The 22964-nt window shown below is 45.6% G+C and overlaps 2 protein-coding genes across 2 annotated transcripts in view; one reads left to right on the top strand and one right to left on the bottom strand.

Annotated features, from left to right (window-relative positions):
• The window catches only part of MTOR (mechanistic target of rapamycin (serine/threonine kinase)), a 113597-nt gene that overhangs the window by 42858 nt on the left and 47775 nt on the right, over positions 1-22964 (top strand). The window lies entirely within an intron of this gene.
• On the bottom strand, positions 1790-8086 carry ANGPTL7 (angiopoietin-like 7). Its single transcript, XM_005873431.2, has 5 exons — positions 7275-8086; positions 4866-4966; positions 3880-4074; positions 3160-3358; positions 1790-2915 (listed from the first exon to the last, which is right to left on the bottom strand). The coding sequence occupies exons 1-5, from the start codon at positions 7642-7644 to the stop codon at positions 2746-2748; spliced, it is 1035 nt and encodes a 344-aa protein (XP_005873493.1). The 5' UTR covers positions 7645-8086; the 3' UTR covers positions 1790-2745.

Below are 22964 nucleotides of genomic sequence, written 5' to 3'. Positions count from 1 at the left end.
AGGTACACCTTCACGATAGTGATTTTGTGTCCTCAGGTATATATATCCAGAAGTGGTATTTCTGAATCATACAGTAGTTCTATTTCTAATTTTTTGAGGAACCTCAATACTATTTTCCATAGTGGCTGTATCAAATTACATTCCCACCAACAGTGCACAAGGTTTCCCTTTCTTCACATCCTCATCAATACTTGCTATCCCTTGTCTTTTTTATAATAGCCATCCTGCCAGATGTGAGGTGTGAGGTGATGCTGTGTTTTTTTGTGTGTGTGTTTTTTTTTAAATGTATTTTATTGACTTTTTACAGAGAGGAAGGGAGAGAGATAGAGAGTTAGAAACATCGATGAGAGAGAAACACCGATCAGCTGCCTCCTGCACAACCCCCACTGGGGATGTGCCCGCAACCCAGGTACATGCCCTTGACCGGAATCGAACCTGGGACCTTTCAGTCCGCAGGCCGACACTCTATCCACTGAGCCAAACCGGTTTCGGCGATGCTGTGTTTTTGATGATCAGTGGTGAGCTTATTGGCCATTTGGATGTCTACTTTGGAAAAATGTCTATTCAGTCCTTTGCCCGGTTTTTAATTGGATCCTTTGGTTTTTGGCTGTTGAGTTGTATGAGTTCTTTATATTTTAGTTATTAACCTCTTATTAGGGATTAAGGTTGCAAATATTTTCTCCCATTCTGTAGGTTGCCTATTCAGTTTATTGTTTTCTTTGCTATGCAGAAGCTTTTTAGTTTGAGGAGTCCCACGTGTTCATTTTAGCTTTTGTTGCAAAGAACCTCAGTTTTGTTTTAGTTGTGGGATATTGGGAAGTGAGAGAAACTCAAGTACTTCTGCCATAGGTATCTTAGGCTCTTCCTTCTCTCATCTCCTTCTAACCCCCTGATCTTTTTATCCTGTCTTTTCTAGAAGTATTATGCTGGCTGCAAAGCATCTCAGATTCCTCTGCCTGCCTTAGGAAGTTTCTGTTTGAATACCTGTCCCATAGGAAGCCCTACTCCAGTGTACTTTTCTGTTCGGTTTATTTCTTTGAAAATTACTAAGGTTCTTGTTTTTGAGGTTAATAGGTTCTCAACAATCAAGGACCATTGATAATATTTAAAAATACTGAGTAGGAATCATGGCTTCCCATAAATGGTTCTTTTTGGCAAGAAAAAATGACTTCCTAAAGGTCAAGACTGTCATCTCTTGTGGCTAAAGATATTTTCCCTCTCTCAATGTGTTAGTTTGCTCAAGTAGAAAGTAGTTTGCAAAGTGTTTTGAAGCCAGGTGATGACATTGGCCTCCATGGGAGTTAGTTAGGTGGGTAGGCCAGATCTGACCTCTTCTAGTGACTGTTGCCTATTTAAAAGTCCCTCGCCTTTTCTTTTAATATGTTTTTATTGATTTTAGAGAGAGAGGATGGGAGAGGGATAGAAAGATAGAACTATCGATGAGAGAGAGACATCATCGATCAGCTGCCTCCTGCATGCCCCCTACTGGGGATCGAGACCTAAACCCCAGTCATGTGCCCCCAACCGAGAATCAAACCAGCAACCTCTTGGCTCATGAATCGATGCTCAAACACTGAGCAACACTGACCAGGCTCGCCTTTTGATTTTTGGCCTCCTGCTGCTCCTATGGTTTCCTGAAGTCTGCAACGAACTCCGAGTCTCTTTCTCATTGTTCTCTGAGTTTTCACTTAAACTTTTTATCATGCTCTGAGTGGTAATGCTGATCATTTAAAAACGAACAAGTGTTAAAAGTTTATTGTAGAAGAAAAAAGAAACTTTGAACATTTAAAACAATTTATATTTTATTTTTACAAAGCAAAATGCTTATAAACAGCATGTTATTAACTATAGTGCCATCTACTTTCATTTTTCAGCCAGTTTTATAGACAAGATAAAAAAGGAAGCTCTTCAAGCTCTTTTCTTAAAGAGTAAATAAAAATAGATATATCTGTAGACTGAATCATTTCAGGCAGTGTCTAGACTGAATCATTTCAGGCAGTGTCGTGCAAGCATCCATGAGGGAACTTATCGCCACCGCCCGCTGAGCTCCCCGGCCACCACCAGACCCACTTCCTGCCTTCAGTACTGTGCCTTGATGGAGGCCAAGCAGAGGAGGCTCTCAGAGGCCAGCTGCAAGGCCATTGCCTGGAGTTTCCTCCAATCAAGTCCAACCTGGGTCAGCTCACCTCCAGCAGGACAATTACTGTCTTTTTTTTTTTTTTTTTTTTTTTAAGTATAGACTGAAGGTAATTTCTTGGATTTAAAAATAGAAACTCCTCTCTTCCATTACCCCCTTTCATTCCTTTCTTTAACACCCAGGTCTTCTCCTTGGTGAACCAATATATATGGTTCTCTTTAGCAAAGGGACTGGTTTTCTGCCCTCATTTCACCTTAGAAATGGATAAAGTCATCTCACAACTTTTTTTTTTCATAGAAAAATCATGTGGAAAAAGAAGCTGCTGCTATGTCAGGGATCACGGCCACAAGAGCCCACTCAGGCAAGCCCCCCGAGAAGTCTGTGTCAGGACCCATTCATTGTGTCCCAATGCTTCATCCCGTTTACTGTAACATCCTGGGTCATATCATTGTATTGTGCTCCTCAAAGACTTACTCTCTCATTGGAGACTTTTCTCATAAGCCATTTGCCATTCATACCCTGTCTGTCCTCTCTTCCGGTCCTCCTCCGCCCTGCCCAGCCTCCATTGGTCTCCCATTTCTCCAGCCCTGCTCCGCAGCAGGCCTCCTTTAGGGCTGGAAGTCTTCTGGGCGGATCTTCATCTCCACTCGTTTGAGGGAGTAGGTAGAGCCGTGCCAGCCGTACCAGGTGATGCCGTCCAGGTGCTTGTTGTGCTCCCCAAGGCGGTAGAAGACTCCGTTGAGGTTGGAATCTGTGCAGCAGTTGTACCAGTATCCACCTGGCACAAGAAACAGATCAGCGCTAGTGGGCTGGGTGTATCCTCCTCCCCTTGGAAATGGCTGATAGGCTAGGCCGCAGGGATTGTTTAGTTGTTTTTTGACTAGTAGTTAAGCAGTTGGGGCCAATATAAAAAGGAAATACCGAAGCCAGGATATCAGCCATGCAGTTATAGTTCACACTTTCTCTTTAAGTGGGACTCGGGGCTTATACCCGAACTCCCCCCACCACCCCTCAAATCTCACCTTTCCGGAGCTGTGCGCACTTGTCTAAGCAGTTGTCATTGTCCTTGTCCTTGGTGCTGAAGGCTGTATTGTTATGATAGATGAGGGCGTCATTCCCTACGTTACCACTGTAGTTCCCCAGGAAGAGGCGATAGCTGTTCAGTTCATTGCCCAAAACAAAGTGGCTGTACTCAGCGTAGCGCACGTTGCCTTCCCAGTCCTGTCAGAGGAGGCAGAGCCTGAGAAAAACTGCGGCAGGTGACATTTCATCCCACCCTGCACTCCTCTCTCCAGCCGCAGCCACACATCTCTACTGCTGGGAATCAGAAAACAAGGGTCCTAGACCAAACTGCTCTCCTGAGTCACCATACGCCTTGATTAGTCTCTCTTCCTGTATCCCCTCACTTTCTTGTTCGTAAGGGGTAGATGTGTTTTTACAGTCTCCCACTTAAAGATGTCATAAGAGTAATTTGAGAATATAGTGAGGCTATATTCTGTGTCAGTAAGGTTTGCACACAGAGGACCTTGTGTCCAGGTCACTGACTGTTGGATTACTCTGCTCTGGCCTGAGTCTGGCTTCTTCCTGTTGTACCTGCAGCCTCACTTTTCTGAAAAATAGGAATGAACCTATTCTTTCTCAACTGTACTGCAACCTGAAGGAAAACCATCAGAATAAACATACAAGCCTAAAGTCAGTAAGAATAGGAATGTCATCCCCAGAATTGTACAGTCATTGCTCACCTCCATCTCCACACGTAGCCGGGTTGGCCGTCTGGAGAGCCGGTGGATGTGTTCATTCCCCAGCCAGAAGTCCCCACGGATGCTGCCAAAGCCCTGCTTGTACTGCTTCCAGTCCCGGTAGAAGGAGACGAGGCCACTCTTTCGTCTCTGAATGATGGTCCAGCCACCACCTGCCATCTCCATGTCACAGAACACCTGGAGCAGAGAGAATGCTCTGGTCAGGGACCCGCGGAGGCAGGAGCAGGAGCGTGGGGTGGACTTCACCTCCCTTTTCCCATCCCTGCAGAGCCAAGGGATGTGTGCATTTCCATGGTCCCCCAGGTGCACTAAAACACAACTCTGCCCAGTGTGGGCGAGCTGGGGCAGGGTGGTTTGCTGAGGAAGACTTATGGAAATTTAGGATGGGGGCAGGTCAGTGCACATGGAGTTTGAAGGGAAAACTCCAGGTACTTCTGATAGGCTCCCTCCATGGTCTCTCTTTTCTCTTCCCCAAAGAGTAGCTGCTCTAAGACATGGCAAGAGATTTTAACTAGTTAGGTCAGGGGTAGGCAAACTTTTTGACTCGAGGGCCACAATGGGTTCTTAAACTGGACCTGAGGTCCGGAACAAAAGCATGGATGGAGTGTTTGTGTGAACTAATATAAATTCAAAGTAAACATCATTACATAAAAGGGTACGGTCTTTTTTTTTTTTTTTTTTCGTTTTATTCATTTCAAACGGGCCAGATCCGGCCTGCGGGCCGTAGTTTGCCCACGGCTGAGTTAGGTGGTGGTTCTAGAATTATTTAACCTGGTGTTTGGTTGATAACAGTTTGAAAGGGCAAAACAGATGCCTAGATTCCTCCTTCCCCATAATTTGAGTGTTTGGATAGTTCCCTGGGGTGTTTGTTCTATTTTGAGTTTCCCTTTGGTTAGACTCTGTCTAGCCCTGCTGTCCCTTTGAGGGCAAGGAGAACAGGGGTAGAGCATGGGTGGTGATGGCCTCACCTCCAACTCAGGGCTGCCCAGGAAGTCATCGGGAGGAAGCTTATACACTCCAGAGATGCGGTAGTTCTTCTGGTAGAGGGACGAGCAGTCATAGATGGCATCTACAAAAGGGACAGACCACAGCAGTGAGCGTGCACACCCCGGCTCCCTGGCAGCCAGGCCTTCCTGCTGCTTGGACATCGAAAGTTTAAGCACAGACTTAATTTCTGCCACAGAATTTACATAAGTGTTCTGAACTAGGTAGTAGCTGCATGTGGGAGACCAAGAGCAGGTGTGTTTTGGCTTCACTGGTGCTGGGACTGAGGGCTGGGGAAGCCCATCCCCTGGAGGGCATCAGTGTGACGATCAAACAGGTGGTTTAAAGTTTACTGTGAAATAAATGATCCTGTGGTAGGTCTAGACCAGTGGTCGGCAAACTGCGGCTCGCGAGCCACATGCGGCTCTTTGGCCCCTTGAGTGTGGCCACGAAGTTTCAATTACACTGTACGTGCGCGCCCGCACGTGATATTTTGTGGAAGAGCCACACTTAAGGGGCCGCAGTTTGCCGACCACTGGTCTAGACCATGAGTTCTGAGATTACTACAGTGTGTGAGGGCCACATAACATGCTCTCATAGATCCAACTTCTGGCACAGCCAGCCTCTATTTCCAGGTAATCACGAGTATCGTGGGGTTTTGTTGTTTCTTGGTTTGTTTGGTTGATTGGTCGGTTTCGTTGTTTTTCAGAGGTAATGGCTACTAGGGCCCTGATTAAGGGAGACAGATTTATAATCTTACCTTTCCCCTGCCTTAATCTCACACTGCTAGACAATGGAAGTGCACTCTGAGGCACCCTTAGAGGCCTCCCCTGAACAGTTATTAGAACAAGGAAGTGAGAGCATTAGACAGGCCAGCTTTCATGCTGGGCTGATTTAAATGTGTCCAGGCTGCCCTGGAGCTCCTGCTTTATACCAGATTTGTCTCCTTGTTCCAAATGTTGAAGACATTGTGGAAGGTTCAGCTTCCCTGAGAGGAGGTAGAGAGTGGGAACTCACTGACCAGAGAGCTTCTGCCCTCTGTGTTCTGGAGCTTCTCTTGGGCCTTCGAGAAGAGCACACAGACGGCAGAGCACGTCGGGCAGGGGAGCCTTGAGGACCCTGTCCTTTCCTGAACTTGAGGAGCTGCGTTTGACTCCATGAAACTCCCTGCTGGGAGGTGAGGAAACCCCATTTGGAGGAGCAGGGAGTGGCAGGCAGATTCATCTGTCCGTCCTGGTCTTCTTCATGTCTGATTTCATCTCACGGACCAAATCAGGACTCACTTGTCTGGAAAATGGCCTAAGAATAGCTTTCTAGTCCCAAACTGAGGGTCAGGACGTACATGCTTAGAAAGTGATTTACACACATTGGTTTCGATAACAGAATTGTTAACCTTAATTTCATTTGAACTGAGACTAACCAGTGACTTACTCTATTCTTAGTTCTTGACTTAGTTTGTAGTGTGACCAAAAAGTTTTTATATCAGCAAGAAGTGACATATCTATAGGATATGCTCCTGATAACTAATAATTTTGGAAAACCAAATTTCTCTCTAATAAATTCACCTTGACCAGTCTGAGCCAAGCTAATCAGAAGCTGAAAAGTTATTTTGCAAGAGAAAACAAAAATCTGGATCTTAAGTGTTTCTAGTTTCGCCTATTAGATTATGCCCTTGCTTCCCAAAAATCCAAATTTCAACATTACCTTTTCTTATTTTCTATATTATTAGGCAGAATTTTATTTTAGATCATGGGTGAAAATAGAAATATCAGAATTGAGGAACCTTGAGGACCCTGCCCTTTCCTGAAGACAGGAATTTTTCAAATGGCTTTGGGTCATGTCCATATACTTCATTCTGAGCCAGTGAGAAGACAGCTGGCAGAGAGATGATACCAAATTCCATTTATGCCCATTCCATAATGTTAGAGACATGAGAGAACTTCTAGAGTAACAGATGCTATGGTTTTGGTGTTCACTCCTGCTTCCTTGGAACCGAGGGTACAGCCTGTCGGCTCTGGGTTACGAAGGGGACCAATGAGGAAACTTGAGCCCTCTTTCTAAGACGTGCTGTGTGACTTTGGGCAAGCCATGTAATCTCTCTGTGCTCCAAGATGGTAATTCATACCTTCAGTGTGCTGAGACATTGTGTTAATAAAAGAGACCTGTGAAGGTACTGGGTAAATTTACAGAACATTAGAAATCAAAATAAATACTTCATATGCCTTTAGTAAAGAGAAAATAGAGCTGGTAGCACGTACCCAAGAAAGTGTACCTCCAAAGAACCCCCCGCAATTGTTCTGACGACCAGGTTATCTAGAAGCAATGTACAGACAGGAGACACTGGGCTATTTGAGGGCAAGGTGGTGAGAAACGTGAGGACACGTGCTCCTTACCTGCCGAGGTCTGCGTGACTGTCTGCGCTGCCTGCAGCTGCATGATGTCAATCTGGTTGTTCATTTCAGAGTACTTGCTCTCGGCCTCCGTGAGCCGCGACTCCATACGCTTGGTGTTGCTCTCCAATTCCATCACCTGCATGACCACACTGACCCAGTCCTTCTCCTGCTTCTTGCTCAGTTCACTCAGCAGGCTGCTTAGGTTGGCAATTTGGGCCTTGAGCTCCTTCATCCCCTCACAGCAGGCGGCCACTTTGAGCTGTCCAGGTGTCTTGCGCTTAGGGGGCTTCTGCGGCCACACTGGGTGGCTGACAAAGACCAAGATGAAAATGCAGAGCCAGGTCACAGCTGAGAGAGGTTTTTTCAGCATCTTTCGTGGGTCTGGGTGAGGAAGGCTCTTCCTGTGGGGAAATCTGGATCTGCCCGGCCGAGGCTTGCAAAGCTGCAGCAATTAAAACCTCACACTTGCACTCTTGATGAGCTCACCACTGTTTTCTCTTTCCTGGCTCTTTCTTAGCCTTTGTCAAAGCTTGAGCTTCTGAAAGTGAAGCTTAATTGGGTATCCTATAGCTTTCCTCCCCAAGCCTAATGCCCTACAAACTCAGCATCTTAAATATCGTTTGCTGCCTGCACCTCCACCCCGTGTGCATGGCGCTTTAGCCCCTCCCAGCTCATCTGGGAGGGTCAGGTGCCTGTTGGGTGAAGTCAGCGTAAACTTAGGCCAGAGAAGGGGAGGAGGGAGACAGGGCAAGTCTTTCTTTCCTTGCCGGCACAGTCTCTGGGCCCAGACAAGAGGACTGTGAATTTGTGTGTTTCTAGTTTCGCCTATTAGATTATGCCCTTGCCAGCCACTGGCTCAGCTCTAGCAGCAAGCAGAGCAGGGACAGGGAATTTCCAAATTCCATTCTAAAGGTTATATAACCCTGGGGTGAGCGCAAGGTGGACAAAGAGAATTGGGAATAAGATTCCACTCAGCCGGGGAGGCCTGTTAATGTAATCCATGCTGTTTATAGGAGGATCTGGCCTACTGCATGTGCTTTTAACAGGCCTGCTTCTTCCTTCCTCTGGTCATCACTCAGTGTTTCACAAAACCCCCATCCGACCTGGATCTAACACCATCTCACATTTGCACATTTACAACTTAGAAAAGCTCTAGAAAGAGGAAGATGGAGTAAATCTCTTAGGAAGCAAAAAAATGACTTTGTAGTTTGTATGCACAGGACTTGCTCGGTTATCTTTCTTTCTACATACTTTCTCCTTCAACAGAGCGGGCTTCTCACACTTGACTTTAGCAAGGAGATGTCAGAGGTGACAGCAGGGATGAAAACTCAAGAGTAATTGGTCACCCACATTTCCATTGGTCTTCAGGCAGAACAGAGAATCCTTGGCCCATGGGTTCATACTTGGAAAATATATTAAATCATAGAGAAAAGAATCCCCATCACCGAATAAAGCCATAGCTCTAGTCTCATTTTCCTCTTCCTGTGCCATATGGTGCAAATCTGAAATTATTCTCTATATATCCCTGAAAATAGGGATATTGTAATTTTTCACGTACTATATTTGAAGGGCACTCTTCCTTTGAAAACAAATGGAAAAAACCTGGGATTTTAGCAACCATAAATCCTTAAAATGAGGTTTTCACTAAGAATGTATACAAAGCTCCCTTTGTCCTTAAACAGTAACCCTGTCTTTGGAACATACTCTTTCGCTTTCCAAGTTATGGCGCCACTGAGGCAGTTCCTGGTCTGCTGCTGCTCGGCCCGGGTCCTTCACACACAAGCCAAGCCGACCCCTGACAACTTTCCTTCCCTGCCATGACCCCCCAGAGTCCTTTCCGGTCAGGGCTTCTAGCTTCTCAGAAAGTCATTTCTGTCCAGGCAGCTGGAGTTACCAAACAATTTTTTTTTCTCAAAATAAAAAAGCAGTAGAGGATGACGTGGATCAGGGTTTGTTTTCTCACGTTGTCTCCTTTGCCTGCTAAAGGGTGAGGATGTTGCTGGCACCTTATAGCAAGTTACCGTTCAGCCCAAAAGATGCTGTTTACAATTGGCACTGTCAACTGGTCCCAGATCTCTTCTTGCAAATGTCTAGCCCAGCTGGGCTCTGCAGTCTCAGCTCCATGGAGTTCATTTCACTAACTTGAGTCTGATCCCAACTGCCAGCATCTGACACAGGGTCTGCTGAACTCCAAGAGGATCTTCAAGATAGTCTGCTAGCCTTCAAATGACACTGAGCTCAATCGTGTGCCACGGACGTGGTATGCGCCATACAGTCATGACCCTTGGAGCTCCCGTGTAGCGGAGTGTAGGGGAACCATCATGGACCAGTGGAGCTTTATGGATTCCCAGTCAGCTTTTTGTTTCTTCTTCCCGGTAGCTGTTTCCCCCACTAAACAGGAAAATGTTGTGAGTAGGTGTTCATATCTGGGCAGAAAATGAACCAGTCGTTCATATTTGCAACCCATGTAGGCAGTCCTTTCTAGGAAAGGTAGGAGGGAGTTTGGCTCACAAGCTCTGGCATTTAGCATGAGTGCCTACGCTCTGACATGTCTTTTCTGGAAACTTATTTCTAACATAAGGCATAAGTTGGAAACAGGCTTTTCTTATTTGAAGATTTTCTTAACTCGCCTAAGCTGCCCAAATGTCAGTAACACCCCCTACCCCCAATTTTTGAATAAAATAGCCAATTAAGAGTATTCCCCGTGCCAGGAGATGATCTACCCTCCAGAACAGGGGTCCTCAAACTTTTTAAACAGGGGGCCAGTTCACTGTCCCTCAGACCATTGGAGGGTCGGACTATAGTTTTTAAAAAAACTATGAAAAAATTCCTATGCATACAGCGGCGGCAAAATCACCCGGCGGGCCGGATAAATGTTTTCGGCGGGCCGCATGTGGCCCGCGGGCCGTAGTTTGAGGACCCCTGCTCCAGAACATCCACAACCCTTCGATGTCCTAAATTCTGAATTTCTGAAAGAAGGCAAAGTAAGCCGTTGTTTGAGTACAGCTAAGCCCATAGAGAAAACCAGGAAGAATATGAGACCAGAGCACTTCCTTCTCTCAGAGGCTTTCACTCCCTTCTCTAAAAATGGGAATTAACTGGAAAAATATGGAGAACCTGGGTTGGATACCTTAGAGTTTTTCCTTTTCTCCATTTTGCTGGTGGTGAAAGGGATCAGCTTGGTGCTCCCAGGGAAAGCTGGCTTTGAAAAGAAAGCGTATATTCTTAATGAGAAGAGCCAGTGAGCTTTTACTTAGCTTGGAAGTTCCCACCGACCACAGTCCGGGCTGCACAGCCTTGGCTGGCACTGAGGCCTGGCAGCATTCAAGCAGCCCGAGGGCAACTGCTGGGAAGGGCCTAGCGGAGGTCTCTCCTCCAAATGGGACTGTCATGTCTCATTTTCTTGAAAATGCCCCCATTGGAGAGAAAGGCTTCTTTTCTAAAGAATCCCTGCCCCTGCCTACTCTTACACCATCGCTTTCAAAATCGGTGAGGGAGCCCTAGCCAGGTTGGCTCAGTGGATAGAGCGTCGACCAAAGGGTCGAGGGTTCAATTCTCTGTTCCTCCCCCTTCCTTCCTCTCTCTCTAAAAAATTAATGGAAAAAATCCTTGGAGACAATTAACAAACAAACAAATTGGTGAGGGAGAGAAACAGCTGCCCTCAGAATCAGACTCCCTGTTTATTGAAAAGATACATCTTAGAAGAACCTGCCTTGCTGTTAGTGTACTTCATGGGAATATTTTACTTCTGAAGTCTCTTCATGAGTCACCCTTCTATCACTCAGTCCTACTTCTGTCTCACTGACAGCCCAAGTCCATCACAGAAGCTATTTCCATCTGTTCCCCAAACCTTCTAGTTTGCCACTTCTACCAAAGAGGACAACCTGGATGTCTTAGAAACCATTTCTCTCAGGCCTCCTCCTGGAGCCGATTATTTAATTAGAGCACCTAGCACAACAGTCAATCTCAGATCTCTCTCAGGACTTTGTAGCAAACACCTGTTCTGTTAGCCAGGATGCAAGCTGCAGCACCAGTCCAGCCTCAAGTGCCTCGCAGTCCAGTTGGAGAAGCAGACAGCCGAACTTTAGGACAGTGTGACATGCTAGGAGAGGGGACACAGAGGAGGATTGTTCAATCAAGATGAGCTTCGGGAAGGCCTCCCAAGGGAAGTGGGCAGGGGCACTCTAGGCAGCCATGTGAAAGACCTTGGCTTACTTGGAGAATGCAGGTAGTGAGCATGCTGAAGAGTCCGGAGGCAGAGGGCTCGGGTAGTTCAGGCTGGAGAGGTGGAGGGGAGCCAGGCCCGAGGGACTGCATGAGTCCACGTGAGGAGTGTGATTGTTATTCTGGAGACAGAGGGCTATGGAGAAATCCAAGAAGCTTTTACCTCTTGCTGCTTTGTTTTCCTGAGTCTTACCAGGAAAGTGGCTTTTGTCACTGCCAAATAAGATTTTTAACTGGATATGGGTGGCTTAGAACATTGAATTTCTTAAAATTGTAAAGCATTCATATTAAATGCCCTGAAGGAGTCAGCTGGCTTGAGGCTTAAAGAAATGGTATATGAAGGGCTTTAAATGCTTGGGTAAGAATCAAACAAATCTGGGTTCTAATCCCTGATTTAATTTGATAGTTATATCTAATCCCAGATATAACTTGATAGTTCTGTGACTCTGGGCAAATTAAATTACATAATTTCTCTGCGAAATGGAAATAAAAATAACTACTTCACCTCACAGGATTTTTGTGAGGATTAAGTTAAATAAAGCAAAGGATTAAAAATAGCTAAGGCATTTTTGAATAAGAAAAGTGAAACTAGAGGAATTACACTACTAGAAATCAAATTTATCATAAAGCTACAGTAATTAAGCTATGTACCAATCAAAATGGCACAAGGATAGGCTCATAGATAAGTGGAACAGAATTAAACATCCCACACATATGTGGACACCTGATTTATGACAACATAGCACCACAGAACAGTGAGGAAAGGACAGTCTTCAGTAAGCGCTGCTGGGTGAGTTAGCCTCATAGGGGCTTGTGGGGGAGGCTCTGACCCTTACATCACACCACACACAAAACTTCAAGTCCAGAGGAGATTTAAACTCTAAATGTGAAAGGTAAAACTGAAGCTTCTGGAAGATAACATAGGAGTTATCTTCAGCATTTTGGGATGAGCAAAGATTTCTTAAACAAGATATTAAAAACACTAACCACAAAGTAAAACATGCAGTAAAAGTAGTTATTTGTGTGCATTAGAAGACACCATGGAGAGAGTGAAAAGGCAATAAGATATCTCCAATACATACATCTGTGTATATTGTATCCAAAGTATACATAGAACTCATTAATTTTTTAAAGGTGGCCAGATGTGAACAGGCACTCATAAAAGGGAACACCCAAAAGACCAATAAGTGCCTGAAAAACTGGTCAAGCTCCTTAGTCATTATAGAAAGTCAAATTAAAACTATAAAATGCCACTACGTACCAATCAAAATGGCTGAAGTGGGAAACACTGAAAATACCAAGTGCTGGCAAAGACGTGGAGCAATTGGGATTTTCATATATTCGGTGGGAATGTAAATTGGTGAAACCACTTTGGAGAGCAACGTGTCAGTGTCATCGAAAGCCGAACATACCCTGTAACCCAGCAATTCCACTTCCAGGAATATTCCCAACGGAAATGTAAATGCGCCAAAGACACGTGCGAGAACGTTTGTAGGAACACCACACACAATAGCCAAATACTGACAACAATCTAACCTAAATGGCCATCAACAAAAAAATAGGTAAATTGTGGTCTATTCATACAGTGAAATACTGTTCAGCAATAGTAAAAACTACTGTGGCATGCAGCAACATGGCTGCGTCACACAAACATAATTGAGCGTTTAAATCAAGTCAAACCCTGGCAGAGCTCAGCCATTGTGTCAGAAGTCAGATAGTTGTTACCGCTGGGCATGAGGAAGGAGCTGTGGTTGGGAGAAGGCTCGGGTGCTTCTGGGATGCTGGCCATGTGTTGTGTTCTGTTTCTTGGTCTGGATGGTAGTTCCAAGGGTTTCTTCACTTTGTGTGATAACTTACCCAGCTGTACACCGTGTATACTTTCCTGTATATGTGTGTGTTGTACTGCAACTAGGAAGTTTCTTCAAAAATAGATGGTGTACATAAAACACCAGTAGAATAGTATCTGACACATGGTCAGTGTCCAGCAAATAATAAGTATTATTTTTTAGGTATGTGGTTATCATCTGATCAGAAAAGCCTCCCCTGCCCACCCGAATTTAACTAAGTGTCTAAGCACTCTGTTTTCTCTGTGGTATTTACCTCCACAGCACCTACTGCAGTTTGGTTTTTGTACATCTACTTCATCCACCTGTAAGCTCTGTGAAAGCGAAGACCATCACAGTAGCTCTAGCACAGGGGTGGGCAAACTTTTTGACTCGAGGGCCACAATGGGTTCTTAAACTGGACCGGAGGGCCGGAACAAAAGCATGGATGGAGTGTTTGTGTGAACTAATATAAATTCAAAGTAAACATCATTACATAAAAGGGTACGGTCTTTTTTTTTTTTTTAGTTTTATTCATTTCAAACGGGCCGGATGCTGCCCGCGGGCAGTAGTTTGCCCACGGCTGCTCTAGCATCTGGCACTTAGCACAAAGCTGAAGGCAAGAGATACTTAATTGGAACATGTCAGATGAAAGACTGAATTCCCAGCAGCAGGTTCTGTCCCTCTAAATCAGTGGTTCTCAACCTTGGCTGCACATTAGAATCACCTGGGAATCTTTTAAAAATCCTGATTTCTGGGCCTCATCCTCCGGAAATTCTGTTTCTTTGTTATGGGGTGGGGCCACAACATTAGTAACAAAGAAACAGAATTTCCGGAGGATGAGGCCCAGAAATCAGGATTTTAAAAAGATTCCCAGGTGATTTTAATGTGCAGCCAAGGTTGAGAACCACTGCTCTAAATGAACATCTGTTATGGAGACTTAGCATCTCTCTCCATGGCCAGTGTTTTATGGTAAGGTCTTCATTGTAGGGTACTACATGCTCTCCTGCTTTAAGTCCATTTTTCTTCCATAGATCATAGTTTTTTTGTTTGTTTTTTTCATAGGTCGTAGTTAAAGAATCAAAGTGAGAACTGGAAGAGTTGAGATCTTTTTTAATCAATAACTTGAGGTAGCATCCTTATAGTATAACTAGTGGCCTGGTGGACAAAATTCATGCATGAGGCGGGGATGTCCCTCAGCCTGGCCTGCACCCTCTCCAATCTAGGACCCCTCAGGGGATGTCCGACTGCCGTGGGATTGGGCCTAAACCGGCAGTTGGACAAACCTCTCGAAATCCGGGACCACTGGCTCCTAACTGCTCACCTGCTCACCTGCCTGCCTGCCTGATCGCTCCTAACCACTCTGCCTGCTGGCCTTGGCCTGCTTGCTCCCAACTGCCCCCCCTGCTGGCCTGATCACTCCCAACTGCTCCCCACTGCTGGCCTACTCGCCCCCAACTGCCCTCCCCTCCTGGCCTGATCACCCCTAACCGCCTCTGCCTCGGCCCTGCCACCATGGCTTTGTCCAGAAGGTCTCCTGGTCTAATTAGTATATTACCCTTTTATTAGCATTGATCCCTTTGTATCCCTGAAAACCATCAATTTGTGTCTCACCCCTCTTTCTTTACCTGTGAAAATCAGCGAGAGGACCACAGAGCAGTGGGTAGGGTTTTGTCCCTCTCCTGTTGATTCTGGAGGCCTGTGTAAATGGCATACCTACTCACTTCAGCCTGCATGGGCCTATCAGTAACCTTCATCACTGCCAAGGGGCCACATGCAGCTGCTAATGTTGAAGACAGAAAAAAGAAAATAACATGTCCCAATAAAAACAGCCATGTCTCTGGTAGCTGTATTCCCCGTATTATATCCACGAACCTAACAAATCTTGTGGGCATCAAAGGCCCATTACATTGTAATTGTAGACCATCACTGTTAACCAGAGATAGGACCCTGTCGGGGATGGGGATGGGGCAGGACAAGATGACGAGCTGGGGCCCAGCTGCCTGCAGAGCTTCCCTTCAGGCTGCACCTCTGCTGCCCTGACTTAGACAGCACTAACGGGAAAGTGGCCTGTAATTCTTTAAGAATGTTGGAGGATTTGAGCCAGTTGTGCCTGAGCAGCCAATTAATGGCAGAGGTGACTGGGCTTTACGGTCTTCAGGAGAGGCCTAGATGGATGAACAAAACCGCTCTGTGTCTTAATTCTGAACACATGTTCCCAAGGTGTCTATTGTGTTGCTTGGAAGTATGAGTCCTGCTTTTACAGTTGTTTCCTGGCTTCCAGAAAAGGTACACTGTCTCATTTTTTCCCTGCACCTCTGCTGGAAGAAAAAACACACGGTCCAGAAGGGTAAGGATTTGCTCAAAGCTCCTCACTTCTCGGTAAAAACACATTCCAAACCTCTGGGCTCATGCTGACTTCAAAAGTGCCATTGTGCCTCTAGGAACCTGTACTCCTTGTAGCAAAGCTCCAAGCAGCAAAGAGTGGGCGAGTGCAGGAAGCCCAGTGTAGCCAGAGCACAAGCACAGGTTGTGTCTTTCTTTGTAGCCCCATCGTTTCTGTAACGCCTTTTCACAGCCAGCCACACCCCAGAGGTCAGGTCTGTCGCCTGTCACCAATAGAGTGTAATTTATCTGGTTATTCTGAAGACTTCCTGCAGGGTCACTGTACAATAGCTTGCATTTGTAGAGCGTCTTATAAACCCTAAGGAAGGCTCTCTTCAGTGCAGGAAGCTGGTCCTGCATGAGGAGCTGTACAGAGGGGATGGTCCTAGGGTTTCTCCTCAAGTTGACCAAGAGGGCAGAGGGTCCTCGATTGCAGCCCCAGCCCATTCTACAGGGAGGAGCTTGCTGTAGTTCAGTGGTAACCCTCTGCGCTTCCACTGCATCTGGCTCATCCTCAGGAACCCCTCGAGCCTTAGGACCACTAATGGTGACTCAGAAGCTGCTGCTGCTGTTTACTTTATGTATCACTACACGGTGGGGGTGGGGGCAAACTGCTGACAACTAAACAGTGTCACAGTGCTCTGAAACCTTGAATTGTGCGCTGCATCATGATTGCAGAGACGTTCAAGTGTGAAAAAAGTGTGTGTCAGAACTGATGAAATATAGGTGCTGGGTTCTGCCCCATGGCACCCTCTAACAGTTTGTTCCGGTGACAAAGCAATGATCAGTGGTGACATATTGGTCTCCTCAAATTCTTTTGGACATCTCATTGGCTCGGAATGTTGACAATCCAGTCCTCTTCTGTCAGCTTTTCCTTACCAAGGAGTAGGCACATTTTTTCCCCCGATCCCAGAATGGGGATCAGTGTTTTTACAATGCCGCCTAACTCCTTAATGGAGTAAAAAGGCCAGCTCACATCTGCTTATACAGTTAAATGTGGAGAGTTCGAAGCTGCCAGGTCACTAGATGCCAGCTCATTTCATTTTTGTTTCCCAACTTCATCCACATAATAGACTGAGTCAGAGCTCTTGGACTTTGAGAAGCCAAGAAATCAGGATTTTACCCAAAGTATCAACTGCTTTGAGTCAAGGTAGTTGAAAATAAGCTTTGGATTCAATCTGTCAGCCCTCTCCCTTTTGTTCCTTTTCTCCCTCCTTTTCCTGGCAGCTTCTTTCTAATCATCTCTCAGAGCTCTTCATTTCACTCTGGATGTGAAGAAAAGGCCAGGAGGAGAGAAACCTCCAGGCATCACCAGAAAAGGAGCAGAGCTCATTGTTGTAGAATAAAAAGATAATGGCCAATTTGTCAAGAAGTGTTGACAAGAAAGATAAAGTTGGAAGTAATTAACTGGCTGACATGCTGGGAGTGATGTGCCTGCCAATAGCTCCCTAAATCAGCCAGAGCCTTGGAGATGTGACAGCCATTCATCATTTTTACAGCACACCTCTGACAGGCCCCTGGGTTGCACAAATCGAGTGCTTTGACATTTCGGGGCTGTGCAGCCCTCCTGTGTCTAATGCTGGGTTGTACTACGGCACCCAGGTTCCATGTCCCCCAGGAGGTGCCTGGAGGTGATGTGTAAAACGGGACAGCTTGCCTGGCTTATCGCTGAGCGTGGTGCTCATTCTCAGGGGACGGGCACTGACGTCTAGGCCTGACCTTGAAGACTGTAGGACATCACTTAATGAGCATAGAGGTGCTGACCGTGAGCTCCCAAGCAGCTCTCCTGGGGGCCTGGTCATCGAAAAGTGCTACTCCCAGCCAGCCCAGAGGGTACGCCCACGAGACTGGTTATATACACGACATCTCAGCAGGATGAAATTAGTATGCAACCATTAAAAGTAATTATGAAGGCTCTGGATAAAGTATAAAATGCCTGTGTTCTGTGAAAAAGCCTAATGCAAATTATAAGGATGCTCTGGTTACCACATGTATAAAATATGTATTTATTTAAACGGATTGTGCATTGGCAAAATAGTTTTTTGGAAAGGTGATTATGTTGTGGTGAAATTCCCTTCCCCAATTTTTTCTTTTTTTGAAAAATATGTTTTTATTGATTTTTAGAAAGAGAGGAAAGGAGAGAGATAGAAACATTGATGAGAAACATCATCCATATGCTGCTCCTGCATGCCTCCAGGGATCGAGCCCACAACCTGGGCATGTGCCCTGACCAGGAATTGAACTAGCAACCTCTTGGTTCATGGGTCAGTGCTCAACCACTGAGCCACACCAGCCAGGCCCAATTTTTTCTTAATTAAAAATATATATATACCTGCCCCCCACCGGTCTTGAAAAGATAGGGATTTTTGTCTCCCCTTTTCCTAATTTATCTTTTTTATTCTTAAGGGCCCCCACTTTCTCATACTGATTTAGAATGTGACAGACATGCCATTTAAATTGCACCTGGACAAAAGAAGGAGTGAAAACAAAGTAAGAGCTCTTTACCTTTAGGCCACTAGGCACTAAGATGTCCAAAACCTATTTTGATTGTCCAAGGTGGACCACCTCTCTTGCACCAAATCTTTTTTATCTTGGTGCCTTAGGTCCTCAAGAACTCCAAGGACATCAGATGTGCTAGCTTGGAAACTGTCCAGCAAGGCCAGCCTTCTCTTTCTCAATGTGTAGAAAAGGAGTAAAGTTACTTCTAAGTTTCTGAAGCGAGAAAGAAAGCTTGGCCTGCTATTTTCATCACCTGACTCTGGCCTAATTGAGGCCTGCCAATCTCCCTTCACTTCCCCTGCTGCCTGCACTTAAATTGCCCCTCACAAGCTTTCTCATGTCATGTTTCAGATGTTCCCACATCTGTCTTCAGTGCTGTCCTTTTGCTTTTAAATGACCCTATTAAAAGAGAGAGGATCACATGGTTGAGTTCCCCAGTCCATGCTGCTGTTCCCCGAGTCTGGGGTAACTGCCTGGTAAGGACACCAGGGCCCAGCCAACCCCAAGGCTTCCTGGCTCTGTACAGGCACCCACCTGTTTTGTTGGTTCATCCGTCGGGCACAGAGCTAAGTTTTGATGCTGGGAAAAGAGATGGGATGGTCTGAAGCAGTCACTACTCTATATGGGAAGTCAGAGCTGTTTGATGTAGTGCTGAGAGCTTGCCTCATCTTGGCTGGTCAGGGCTCCTCACTCAGACCTGCCGAGGTCCCTGTCAGCTGGGTTGCATGTGTCACCAGCGTATCACCAAGGGAATTCAGAGCATTCTTCCTTGACAGGGAACCAAATCAAACTCGGGCTTTGGTCTGCACTGGAACTAGACAGGAGAGAGAAGACCCAGAGCCATTTGGGAAGCAAGTGCATTATGTTCTCATAAATTCCTCACGGGAGCACTGGGAAAGCCTAAGTGGCCGCCCAGATGGGACTGCAGATGCTCCCATCTCACTGACCCTGACAGGCCCGCGCTTTGTGTTGGATAATCCTGCATCGTTTGTTCTTAATAGTGAGGTTACCAAGGCGCTAAGACTGAGAGATGAGGTCGGTAACCAAATGGGCCATACAAGAAGGGATTACCAGGCCAGATTACTTTGACTTTGACAACAGCCCAGAGCCTCTGGAGCAATGACTTAGAAAACCCTTCAGGAAACAAGAGTTCTTCAGGTGGCAGGAATGGCATTCGGAGGCCACGCCAGAGACCTTCTTACTGCTTTGCATGAAGACCTTGAACAGTTCATGACTGGCCCTTTCTGTCAGTCTCATCTGTAGGGCAGCCGGTCACCGCCTGCCCGTGCAAAGCACTGAGGAAAAACTCAAGAGGGAAAGCCACAGAGACGTAAACAGCCCCGCTCCCAGCACTGGCTTCTCAGCCATCGCTCCTGACAGGGCACCTGCCAAGGCAATGAGAAGCTCAAATCGGAGTCGCTTACTCAGCTTACACACGCTCCTACTTCTGGACACAGATTTTTGGAAAGGAGGGAGAAAAGATGCTTGGCAGAATCTGTTCTTATCTGTATTTGTTAATTCTACTCAACTCTAGAAAGTCTTTCCTCAGTTAAGAATTTCCTCAAAGTCTTCAACTCATCTTCCTTTAATGAAAATTAACTCTTGAGGTAGGGAATGAATGAGAGTGCAAATGTCTGTATATCCTCTTTTTATTTTTATTTTTTGTTAAAATATTTTTACAGAAAAAACATACATCTTAGGTTGAGGCTAGAGCCAGCACCCAAGGTATTTTTCCATTGATTTTTAGAAAGTGGGAGGGAGGAAAGGAGGGAGAAAGAGCGGGAAGGAAGGGAGGGAGAGAGAGAACAACATCGATTGGTTGCCTCCTGCATGAACCCAGACTGGGGCCAGGGATCGAACCTGCAACCCTTTGGTGCACGGGCTGTCTCTCTAACAATTGAGCACACCAGCCAGGGCTGTATATCCTCTTGATATCCTAATTCATTGTGTTCTCCTGTCTGTCCCTCTTCATTGTCTTTCTAACACGCAGGTTCATTTGTAGGCTCTGGGTTTTAATATATGGATAGGCAGTTTCCATTTGCTCTGTAGAATCACAGCTATATGAAATCTCAACTGGATGTTCTCACTGGAATATGGAGTAGAATGTATACCCCTTCGCCCATGTGAAGACAGCAATGGGAATTGGTATCCGCTAGCTTAGAAAGTTCTTGCGAGACAGCCCTCTTTTCCTTCTGGTCTCAGTACACGTCGAGAGGAGATGGGACATCTGGTCGCCCTGTCACTTCTGCACACTGTTGTGGCACGTTGCTGCCCAGGCCTCTGTCTTGTTGAGCTTGTCCGTTGTCAGGTCTTTTCACACAGACCAACGTCAGTGGGGTCTGGTTTGTGTCACTAGCGCTCGTTTGCTGTCGAGCGGGGCTTTGAACAGTTTGCCCTTTGTAAGGCTCCAGCATTAACAGGGAAAGACTGAGGGGCACACAAGGGAGTGTTTAGAGAACTGGCTGTAGAAAGCTCCCAGCTGCCCCATAAAACGAGAGCTCCTCATTAGGGGGGCTTTTGAGCAAAGGTGAGTTTTTCCCGTGAGCCAAACGTCATAGGCAGTTTCCATTTGCTCTGTAGATTCAGAGCAGTCTCCCACCAGTGTCATAAAACCACATCTGAGTTTAAAAGGGGAATATTTCAAAGGACAGACTTGTGTCACCCAAGTAGGGAGGAGACTGGGGACTTAGTAGCTAGGAACTACTGAGTTTCCATGGAGGCTAATTTATCCCACACATTGCAATCTGAGCTGTGTCTGCCAGCCTGGCAGCCTTGAACAAGCTGCCTCGGAAAAGCTCGCTGTGGCAGCATGGCTGACTATTGCACTGGGAGACTTTAAGGCGTGTCAGTACCTCCTGAAAGGAAATAAAAAACTAGGGGATGGGAGCTTAGGGGCTGCAGTGAGGACGTTAAGATGAAGGTGCAGTAGGATTACCTCCTGAAAGGAAATAAAAAACTAGGGGATGGGAGATTAGGGGCTGGAGGGGAGTGTTCGCCATAATATCAGTGAGGACGTTAAGATGAAGGTGCAGTAGGACTCCTTTCTCTTGAATGGCCAATTAGAGAGAGAGTTAGCTAATCAAAACATCCCATCCAGTGCTTTTATTCATTCATTTTACAATTATTTACTGGGTGCCTACTGATGCCCAGAGTGGAAAACTAAGACAGTGTCCCTCCCATTGCAGAGCTTACAGTACACTCTTCATTATTATTTAAGAGCCTTTCAAATGGTACAGTTTTTTAAGGGAAAGGATAACATCCAATAGCCTGTGACCTACTGGGCCACAGTTTCTTCATATTAAAAAGGGAATATAAATAATAGTGTCTACTTCATGGGGTTGCGATAGCACATGGAAGCATTTAGCACAGTGAGCTCTCAATAAATTTAGGTATCTTTCTGTTGTCGTTATAATACATTGTCAAAGTCCTGGAGGAAAGGGAAAAAGCTAAAGTCCCAAACAAGACGACAGACTCTTGAGCACCAAGAGTTTTGTTCTCTTACCTTTCCAGAACCTCCACGTCTGTATTTGCATTCAACAGCAGCCTATAGACCAGCCGTGGGTAAAGTACGGCCCGCGGGCCGGATCCGGCCCGTTTGAAATGAATAAAACTAAAAAAAAAAAAAGACCGTACCCTTTTATGTAATGATGTTTACTTTGAATTTATATTAGTTCACACAAACACTCCATCCATGCTTTTGTTCCGGCTCTCCGGTCCAGTTTAAGAACCCATTGTGGCCCTCGAGTCAAAAAGTTTGCCCACCCCTGCTATAGACGCATGGGAGACCCCACGGAAGAAAAGGATAGAGAAGCGTAGCTTAGGGACAAAGTCCTATGGGAAAGTAAGTAAAAACAGGAAGGAGGAAAGATTAAACGGGTGATAACCGCTGGCTCACTTCAAAATCCCTCTTTGAATAGTCAAAAGTGGGTGTGTACAGTCTTCTTCTTTCCTTCAGGTCTTCAAATGAGGGACCAAGAACTTAATATTTGAAAGGGACCCAGACTGATCCCTCTCATTTTTCATGGGTGTGTTTTAGTCCATTTAGTCAGGGTTGTAATTCCTCAGTGATTGCTGCTGAAGGCCGAGTCAGGAGTCCCTCGAAGCCTGGCCCCTCTCTTTCTTTCCCCAGGGCTGTCTGCATCCTCACCTGCCACCACAGACATTCTGGTGGGAAGGATTATGCAGATGACTTATTTGGCCTTTCTCTTCAAGAAGTGGGGCCATATGAGGAATTTTCTTTTTTAATTTGCAAAGTTGTGGAGGTATATCCAAGCCATAGCAGCAGTGAAGTAAAATTTGTATTTCTCTGAGGCCTCCAGTCACTACTCCCTAACTTTGATCAGTTTTTGTGAAACTTTTTAATGTGTAATGAGTGGGAGAGTGGCACGGGAAGAGATTTTCCCTTGTTTTTGGTTTTGTGTTGCTTTATCCCTAGTGAGGCAAACTTTGGTAATACTTTTAATTTTTTCTTGAAAATAGAATATGTTCCAGAACACAAGATTAGAAGATAGTTGTTAGAACACCTAGATTTTGATGTTTCATCCTTAGAGTTAACACCGTTCATTCAGGCAAAGAATACTTTATTTTCCTCATCAAAATAGTTTATTTTCCTCATCAGAATAGTTTATATTCCTACCAGGACCATCCCAACAGTCCACATTAGGACTATAAATAATATATAAAATATGTAGTTATTTATGTTTATATATGATATATTACATATTTGATTATCTATATTATAAAAGGCCTGTGGCCGGAA

This window comes from Myotis brandtii, unplaced genomic scaffold, assembly GCF_000412655.1.
Source record: "Myotis brandtii unplaced genomic scaffold, ASM41265v1 scaffold410, whole genome shotgun sequence".
NCBI lineage: Eukaryota > Metazoa > Chordata > Mammalia > Chiroptera > Vespertilionidae > Myotis > Myotis brandtii.
This window is presented reverse-complemented; position numbering and strand designations above follow the sequence as displayed.

Bases quoted from the DNA above. Each gene is read 5' to 3' on its own strand.
- ANGPTL7 (XM_005873431.2), bottom strand. From the start codon at position 7,644: ATGCTGAAAAAACCTCTCTCAGCTGTGACCTGGCTCTGCATTTTCATC. The intron at 4,967-7,274 runs GTAAGGAGCACG...TCCCTTTTGTAG, and splicing joins AGTCACGCAGACCTCGGCAG to ATGCCATCTATGACTGCTCG. The intron at 2,916-3,159 runs GTGAGATTTGAG...TTCTTGTGCCAG, and splicing joins GTGCGCACAGCTCCGGAAAG to GTGGATACTGGTACAACTGC.